The following is a 10,000-nucleotide window of genomic DNA, read 5'->3' as shown; positions in this document are numbered from 1 at the left end:
CTTTGTGATGTCTATCAGCAATGTATGCTTGAGTACATTATTATAAAAGATAAGGATTAATTCCATAAAGAAAAAGAGATGTATTCCAAATGATTTTGAGGCAAAAAGGAAAAGAAAAGATTTTCAACCAATCTTTGGCGCTATGTATTGTACAAAAGTATTGGCATGTTTACTTACAAATATGTAACTTCTGAATATGACATGTTGCTTACTAACAGTCTGATGCAGGTTGATGTTGTATGCTAATCTAGTACTGACCTGCACTTACAATGGGTTACACCTCATTGTGGAAAAAAAAAGAAAAAAAAGAATATAAATTGGTGTAACAGAGTGCAGCGCTTGCTCAACTTCTCATTCCATAAGAGCTGTATGTAATGGTTTGGAAAAAAAAAAGTTTTTTTTAATAATCATTGTTGCAATATATATATTTTTTCCAAGTGGGCACAGGTGATGTAATATCAAGTTTTGTTAGATGTACAAAGGTCATGAACCAGTGTCCTGTGTGGGAGTGGTATTTATTACAGCTTGAGTCTATTTATTCCAGTAATTTTAGTATTTTTTCTTAATAGTATTAGAGTTTATGATCCATTTAATTATTACATCCTTGGTACCTTGTGGCTCAGCCTCATCTAATGTTTTTTTACCTGTGAAAAATCTTGTCATTGAAATGTGACTTTCCTAAGTATGTGTAATTTTTCATAATACATTTATATACATACAGGCAAGTAAGACAAGAAGACAAATATACAGGCACAGATACATAGCCAGAATGGCACAGACATGTAGATTGAGACAGACTCACATGTAGGTATAGACAAGTATTTTTAGATAGAGACAAAATAGTAGACAAACAGATATATAATCACAATTTACAGAGAACACTATTTTTGAATGTAAATTGGGATGTGTTTATGCATGTATGTATATATGTATTTAAAAAGTTACACTTCCAGAGTTACTAAAGGGAAAGTTATTAAAAAAGAGGAATATAATTTTTATTCTTAACAAGCTCTATGCCTTTATTCAGGTAAATCAGAGAAGATATTTACAAGAGCCTCATGGTCAATACAAATTCCACAGGGGTGCACCAGTGACCACGCCATGAGTCTTGGCAAAGAGTGCTGAATTTCCTCTTTCGTTACTTACCTTTATAATGGTTGCTCCCCTCTTTGCCACGAGCCTTGAGCATAAATGGTGATGTTTTTGGTGCAGCTCTCGGAATTTGTATGGAGTAAAAAGACAAGCGATATCGTAGGATGAGGTCTGATAGACACTGTTGTATGTGTTTTTGACATATCACTTTAATTATTAAGTGACAACTAACCCAAGTTCCTTGTTTAGTGTTTTTGTAATCCTTTCCATAATATATTTTTTTTCATGGCTTTCTAATTAATTTTGTGGATGTGTTTGTACACAGAATTAATTTGTCCCTCCAAAAATTAATCTCTAACCATTCATCATCTGTTACTTAATTTTTCATGTGAATGCATTTTTCTCAGACAATGAAAATATTTCTGGATACTAATATTGCTTTATACTACTACAGACTTTCTCTTTCTGTTCTCTTGTTCTTTTTAACAATACTGAAATGAGGCTTTCTTAATAATGACAAGACAATAGAGTAAGATTATGGGCATGACATGTACTTTTTAATGGTAGTTCGATTTAGCTTTAACACTGGAGACATTCTATAGGGCTTGAAACGGAATAGATAATAGACTTGACTTGTGTAATAGGCTTGAAGAATGAATGAGGAAAAGGCTACTGAGAGATCCATCAGTTAAATCATTTTGATGATTAAATGGAACAACATCTCCAAGGGTTTGTTTAGATTTGTGTAGATAAAGTTGAGCAGTCCATTTAAGATGAAAGGAAGAAGTTTAAAGGGGTTAACTTCTAAAATTGGTAAATCCTATTCATTGAGTTGATTTGAAGTTCATGTACTATTTGAGTGACTTCTTGCTTGTTAACAGGGTGTTTTTTTTTTTATAATAGTCTCCAAAATGACGAGGCTGCAGATACTAATTCATGACAAGTAATGTTAAAAAAAAAATGTTAAGGTATAACAGTTTATTTTCTAGAATCCAAAATTTACATTTTGGCATTCCTTTGAAAGTAAAATAGCCCTTTAGCATTCAGAATTCATATTGCTGTCCAGTGTTGCATTCATGTTCTTGACTTTTGTTCCTTTTATACAGTATTTATTTAGCATTAATTAATTACACATGAAATAACTAACATAGGCAATAGCTTTTTTGTAAGTTCAGACTACTAATTAAACCGTTTTAAGGACTGACATGCTAACAATAAATCCTCAAGCCTAATTTAGTTTTCACAGAGCTATACTAACATAGCTTTGTGATAATTAATGCATAACTGTCAACTGAGAACGCAAAAAAAAGAAAAAGATAGGAAGACCAGATGTTGAAAAGAAAAGATACTCTCAGATAATGTGAATACTTGGTATAACGATGTCACGAGAACCACTCTCTTGTATACCTATCATGGATCAACAAATATGTTACTTTTGAGATTGTAATGTTCTGTCAGCCATGTATAATTAACAATTTGTATTGTATAAAGGCAGGGTGTACCAATATCTTTTAAGTGTAGAATTCATTTGAGCAGCTATTTTTACTTGATGATCTCATACTAACACTAGCATGCTGGTTACTAGCCTAAGCTGTTAATGTTTTTTCCTCCCTCTTATAGTCCAGAGTTGGACTTTGATAATACTTCATGGATTTACTCTTTGTGTTATTTGGCCCAAAAATTTGGTAGTGCAATCCTCGCTTCATACATTTGGCATTTATTTATTTAAAATTGGAAGAAAAAGCTACATTCATAACAAGCACCTCCAAATTTTCCCAAAGCCCAAAGACAAGACTGAAGTATTTGTGATTTTTTGAAAGTAGCTGCTCAAGTGAGCATATTAACAGAGAATAACTAGGAGAGTATATCAGTAATTGCCTCACTTGCACAATGTCACCAAGAATACCATTTGCCTTTTTTTGTTTTATTTGTTCTTTTTTTGTTTTTGTAACAGAGTATTTTCCACCGAATGTAGGCTAAGAAAGATAATGTGTTTGAATATTCAGTTGTGAAGGGAAAGTAAATAATATTTGTTAAATGGTGTAGGGCATTTAACAAGTGTCAAGTTGTATTTTGAAACATTACATTTCTTTCACTTTATATTTTCATACTTGAGGATTCAAGTTAGAAAAATGAATTATTTATTTTTCATTATGTTTTGATGGTGAGTTACAAATGTTTGACTTCCCTGTGAATGACATTTCTTGCATTTCACTTAGTATCCTACCCTCAGGCTTTCCAGTCTGACTTCATAACTCACTCGGCCATTTCAGGCATGTGCCCATAACTGAACTCGGTAATGAAATGTATTTTCTCTGGTATTGCACTCGTGGCCCAAGTGCTGCCATTATATGTCAGTGCCTTTTACAAGTCATTATTACCATTTCCTTGCATCCTTCCAGGCAGATCATTCATGTTAACCTTTCAGGCATTTGTAATTGTTAAGTTTAAGGACAAATTGTAGGTATGCATTGAGAGGGGGAATGTATGTACTGTATGTAGTTTGAACACTGCATTTGTAGAACTCATGTGTCCTGCATCATAATTTATTTTTATTTGATTAAAAGTGAGTCTTTTTTATGCAGCAAATTGAAACGAGGTTTAATGTACATCTGCATTAATGGCAATACAAGCAGTTTTTGAAGGACCATATTTGTTGCAAAGAATTATCTTGACAGATCAGTTTTTTCCCCACCCACTGTGTGCCAACACAGGAGGAAGGGGGGAAATGAAGACAAAACCAAATAACAAAAACAAGAAACAATAATTGTAATACGATGCTCTCTCCCACACCTTCCAAGTTATTTACAACCAATCACAACGCGGATGAAGTGAAAAGCATTTGCATTCTTTTCTCTACTGTTAAATTAATTGCTTTGTTTCTAATGATGAGGGTTTGACTCCCTCAGAAATAGGCTAGGTTAATGACAAGCTTAGCTGAATATGACTTCTAGTCCTACTAACACCAAATATATGTTTAATAATAAAATGAAATCATTCTTTCATTTACTGACCCTTATTTTTGCTCACTTGTTTAAGTACAGTGAGCTTTTTGCTGAAAGTTTGGTAAAATATGATATTGCACTTAAATCAGTTGATAGTGAAATATGGTTCAGCAATGATAATTTTTTATAAATTTTCTGTTAATTGATATTTTATCATGAAATATAATATAATGTATTCTAGATATTGTGGATAAGGTTTTTCAATTATGTGCAAAATGTAAACAACTGAATAATAATGCTCTCAGAAAAAATATCTAAAATATGTGGATGACATTTCTTGACAGTTTAAATAGAGAACTTTTAGTAGGCTATGTGCATTCTAAAGGAAAATACTAAATCAAGTAGAGTACACAAAGCAAATACTCAAATGATTTTTTTTTGTCTCCCCTAAAGAAACGTCAATTCATCATCCAGAAATTCTACCTCAAAGCACTACAAGTAAATGATAAAGATATGTTCATGGCATTAGTTCCACAGATAACTGATTGTATTCATGCCCCATACTATGTACTGTACATAGTTGTCATCTGAAGGGTTCTGAAAACTGATGCAAAACTTGAATAATCTGTGGCTATACATAATGAGTCGCAATGCACATCCAGATGCTCAGTTACTCACAAAGCCTTAGTTTTATATCAGTCATGATTAAGTTTTATAACTAGTGCTTGAAACTGTTGATGTGGCAAATATGCAAGCTAAAAAAATAGCTAGATTTCATAAAAATTTCCAGTTTGTTATAACTTCAGTCATGAAAGAAATTGACAATGACAGACTTGTGTTGTGAAGAAAAATGTGAAGACGTGTTTGAAAAGTTTCCTTGTGTGAATGAAGCAATTATTATTCATGACAAAATTCTCTCTATTATTCGTTGGTCAGCCATTTCCACCTTTTAATAGTTGTTTTGACATTAACAAATTCGTTTTATAATTGTTATTGGTCATAAGAATGTTTATTGATTTCACATACATAAGAACTAATAATGATGAAAATCTGACCTGTAAATTCATAGTGTAATGTACAAACATTTAATACAATATGAAACACTGTCTATATATATTCAAATCTATATATTTCTGTCACAGACTATTATTTTTTATTTCTTGAATCAGTTTTCCGACATGAGCAGTGCTTTATGAATAAATTTTTTATTGCCTTTCAAGATTATTAAAGAACACATAACTCAATAATTAATTTAATGATCTTTTAGTAATCTCATGTCCAGGAATTAGCTATAAAAAGGAAGAAAAAACAGAACATATTATTTCTTTAACTTCATTTTTTACACATGCAGCTAAGTAAAGGAAAATATACTTGTTAGTTATAAACCATATTTGTATGTACACGTGTTAAATATTTCTGGCATATGTAGATTATTCAGAAAATATTAACGTATTTGATCAATGAGACTTTTGGTCATTGATACTGGAGAGAAACTAATGCTAATAATCTAAGAATGAACAACGATTCTCATTCATTCTTTATGAGAAATTTTACGTTAAGTACATATGCTGAAGGTAATAAAAACTTGAAAATTTTCTTGATTCTTGTTCTTACTTTTTCACAAACACGGCAAACTATTTACATAGATTATAACTGGTCATATTTATATAGTGAAATATAAAACATTATTGGGAATCAAGAAGTATAACCCAAAGTCTGTGATTATAATAAAAGCATAAACACGAATAGATAGAATATGCAAGGCAGTATATATATATAAAATCTTACTTTTAATATCATAAAATGGCACTTTATATCTCTCTGCTACTGACAGCCACACGTTTTGACAATCATCTTGGGGTATTTCTTCAAGACAATATTGTTGTCAAAGGAGTAGTACAAGACGGGTATAGTGGCCAGCTCGATAGGCGCACAGCAGGCGTTGGGCGGAACCTCGTGCTCGTCCGAGACGCCGCCCACGACTTTCACCAGCGTCTGCACGACCGCGTGGTTCGTGGCGTTCAGCTCGGCGTGGAGGGGGAAGCTGCAGCGCCCCTCGCAGTAGTTGGCGTCGTAGCCCTCGGGGGCGATGACCCAGTCCTCCCAGCCCAGGTCGCGGAAGGAGACGTGGAGGTGCTTCATCTTGCAGGCGGTGTCTGACCCTACCTGGCCGTCTGCTAAATCTGAGGCGGGGAGAGAATCGAGCTATGTAACTCTAGCATTTCGAAATAAACACACCTCTTTACATTTCTGACATTGGGACTACAACGCTATATTGCTAGTGTGATTATTTTATTCTTAATCTTCAGTGACATTTGTGTGAATGCAACTGTTTGATCATCATTCCACCGTGACTTCCGGCATGGCACGGATACTGCAACAATTATAACTAGAACAGCAATAACAGTGATTAAGATGAAGAAAAAGAGTAGGAGGAGGAAGAATAGTAATAAAAATAATATAAATAATAATAATAAGAACGCAACAAAAAAAGAAAAGATGAAGAAAATAATAAGAAAAAAGAAAACAAGGAGAAACAGAAAAAGAAGGGGAAGAAAAGATGACCAATACGGAACTCGAATACCAAGTGAGAGAGAGAGAGAGAGAGAGAGAGAGAGAGAGAGAGAGAGAGAGAGAGAGAGGGGAGAAGGAGAGAGAGAGAGAGAGAGAGAGAGAGAGAGAGAGAGAGAGAGAGAGAGAGAGAGAGAGAGAGAGAGAGAGAGAGAGAGAGAGAGAGAGAGAGAGAGAGAGAGGAGAGAGAGAGAGAGAGAGAGAGAGAGAGAGAGAGAGAGAGAGAGAGAGAGAGAGAGAGAGAGAGAGAGAGAGAGAGAGAGAGAGAGAGAGAGAGAGAGAGAGAGAGAAAAAAAAAAATAGAGAGGAGCTCTATATTGAGACAGACAGACACACAACCAGACTGACCTCTGTATTTCCTCGGCCTACTACTGGGAGGCCTGGGCTTACTGACGGAAGGCCTCGGGAAGGAGCGGGCAGTTCGAATCCTCTTCTTGTGCGCGCTTCCTGGCAGGGCGAAGAAGCCGACCATGAAGGGCCTGTAATCTTCTTCGTCATGAGAACCGGATATTCCCACCTCATGGAAATGCCGCTCGTGTTCTGCAGAGTAAAATACGTTTCATAGATTCTAGGCTAATGACTTGCTATTGGCAAACCTTTTTTCGATATCATGAAATGTGCTTCAGAAATGGTCGAATATGTAAATACTATACGAAATTGCAGTCATACATAAACCAAAAATTTCCTTCATTACAAAAAAAAAAAGAACGAACTCGATGACTCGCCATAATATTAACAATACATCCCCCAAAACTTAAACAAAATCACCTAAAAGAAGCATCAAATAACACAGCAACTCACTGTAACCAGGCGAAGTGACCGCCAACCTGAGGCCGTAGTTGGTGTCCGGGAAAATGAGCCACGACAGGACGGGCCGCGTGACATTGACCGTGACCCAGCCGGGCTCGCTCAGGGACACGCGCGCCACCCGCGATTCGCTCCTGATAGGAAGGTTGGTTTGATTAGTGGTCCTTGTGATTCCAGGGTTTTGTGAATTGGTTTGAGTGTTTTACTCAAGTTTTTAGGAGGTTTGGATGGCTTCTTCTTTTACTTGTTGGTGTTTACGGTGTAGAGTTGTGGCGATTTTCATGAATGTGGTTTGGGTTTATATATGACATAAGTTTATGAAGAGTTAATTTGAGAAAAAAAAAAAAAAATACGATCACCAATTACAGACTCAGAACCCAACAACACCAAAACACACACACACACACACACACACACACACACACACACACACACACACACACACACACACACACCCCCCCCCCCACACACACACATCCCCCCCCCCCCACACACACACATCCCCCCCCCCCCTCCCCGCCACACACACACACATCCCCCCCCTCCCCGCCCCACAAACACACAAAACACAACCAAGGCCAGAAGAACAGCATCAGCCTCCGCACATACCCTTGCTCGTCCGTGATGACGTACACGTGCAGAGTGACCACCTCGTCGAAGCCGGGCTGGCGATGGACCTGGATTTCCGCCCCGAGGAGCGAGTGGTCCAAAGGGACATCGTTGACGTCGAAGTAAAGGCGTTTGTTGGCGCCGTGGGCTGGGCGACCCGTTGGGGGGTCTGAGGCGGCCGAGAGGGCGAGTTAGGGACAAGGAGGTGGCGAGGAGAATGATAGGTATGTATAAGAAGAACAATAAGGGAGACAGCGAGATCTACAACAACACCAATAATACAATGATAATAATGATAACAATGATGATAATTGTGATGATGATAATAATAATAAAAATAATGATAATAATTATGATATTATTATTGTTATTATCATTACTACTGTTATCATTATTTTTGTTATCATTAACAATAATAATAATGTTAATATTATTATCATCATTATTAACTATAGTAATAACAATGATGATAACGATAATGATAATAATCACAATAATAGTAATAATAATAACAGTGATAATAATAATAACAATAATAATAACAACAATAATATAAAAAGGACAATAATAATAATGATGACAATGATAATCATAACAATAATAGTGACAATCACCATTATCATCATCATCACAATCATAACAAAACAATCTAACATCATCATCATCATCAGTAATAATCAAGTAATAGAACAATAAAAATAAAACGAAATATGGATAATATGAATGCTAAAAATACAAAGAAATAATAACAGCAGAAAAAAAGAAAATTATAACAACAACGAAACGACAATAATGGTGATAATAAGGCTATTAACAACAACATTAATAACAATGATTGTGATGACACTGAAGATAATAAAAATGATGTAAGCAATGATATTGATAATGGTAATAAGGACATCAATAGTAGCAGTAGTTGTAGTAGTAATAATGATAACAATAACGCTAACAATGGTAATAGTAACAATCACGATATCAATAATAATAATAATAATAATAATAATAATAATGATAATAAAAAATAAAATAATGTTTATAATAATAATAAAATTAACAGTAGTTAAACGGTGGTAATAATAGCACTAATAATAATGTTATCATTATCATTATTAATAATAATAATGATAACCTCAATGATTATCATTGTGGTTATTATCATTAATGTTGATAATAATAATAACAATAAAGACAATGACAACAATGAATATTACAATAATTAATGATACATAGAAATAATAATAACAATGACATTGACAACAACATAACTGCTACTATGATTATCGATAATAACATTAATGATAATAATAGTAATAATAATAATAATAATAATAATAATAATAATAATAATAATAATAATAATAATATCAAAATGATTATCATGATGAGAATGATGATGATGATATTGATGATGCTAATACTACTAATATATTAACAGTAATAATGAATAAATGCTGACAATAAATGATGGTAATAAAAGTGCTAACAATAATGTTAATAGCATCAATAACATGGTAACAATAACAATGATAACGAATATTGATATCTATAATGAAGATTATGAAAATGTTAATAGTAACAAAAAGAATACTGACAATGATGATGATGATATCAATAATAATGGTGGTAATGAAATGATAATAAAAAAATATAGATATCAATAAAAAAACATCAATACCATTAGAAATAACAATAGTTATAATGACGATATTAAATATATCAATTATAAAAGGGATAGAAATTCATAATGATAATGATTAATAATGATGATACTACTACCACATCTACTACTGCTATTACTACTTCAACTACTACAACTATTGTTAATAACAGTAAAAATTATAATAATAATCATAATAATGTATAGACCTGAAGAGGAAATCCCGGTGGATTTCGAAACTGTTGCTTCGTTTTCTCGTGTGTGTGTGTGTGTGTTATCATGACAGAAAAACCCACTATACACAAAATAAGTTTACGAG

General features: G+C 33.9%; 2 protein-coding genes across 3 annotated transcripts in view; one reads left to right on the top strand and one right to left on the bottom strand.

Annotated features, from left to right (window-relative positions):
• LOC122261039 (zinc finger MYND domain-containing protein 19) overlaps positions 1–4,086 on the top strand; it is a 93,271-nt gene extending 89,185 nt beyond the window's left edge. The window contains exon 5 of the mRNA XM_043028524.2: positions 1–4,086. This exon is cut by the window's left edge and continues 1,426 nt beyond it. The gene's annotated coding sequence lies outside the window, so the exon portion shown is untranslated.
• A 1,269-nt stretch (positions 4,087–5,355) lies between these two features.
• The window catches only part of LOC122261038 (protein 60A), a 13,074-nt gene continuing 8,429 nt past the window's right edge, over positions 5,356–10,000 (bottom strand). For both annotated transcript variants that reach the window (XM_043028523.2, XM_043028522.2), the window contains 4 exons: positions 8,025–8,193; positions 7,410–7,549; positions 6,957–7,148; positions 5,356–6,220 (listed from right to left, as the gene is read on the bottom strand). In XM_043028523.2, the coding sequence (XP_042884457.1) occupies positions 5,862–6,220; positions 6,957–7,148; positions 7,410–7,549; positions 8,025–8,193 (860 nt within the window). In that variant the 3' untranslated portion in view covers positions 5,356–5,861. The remainder of the gene's footprint in view (positions 6,221–6,956; positions 7,149–7,409; positions 7,550–8,024; positions 8,194–10,000) is intronic.

Source organism: Penaeus japonicus, unplaced genomic scaffold (assembly GCF_977035675.1).
Source record: "Penaeus japonicus unplaced genomic scaffold, GWHDUDI00000001_assembly GWHDUDI00000038, whole genome shotgun sequence".
Taxonomy (NCBI): domain Eukaryota; kingdom Metazoa; phylum Arthropoda; class Malacostraca; order Decapoda; family Penaeidae; genus Penaeus; species Penaeus japonicus.
This window is presented reverse-complemented; position numbering and strand designations above follow the sequence as displayed.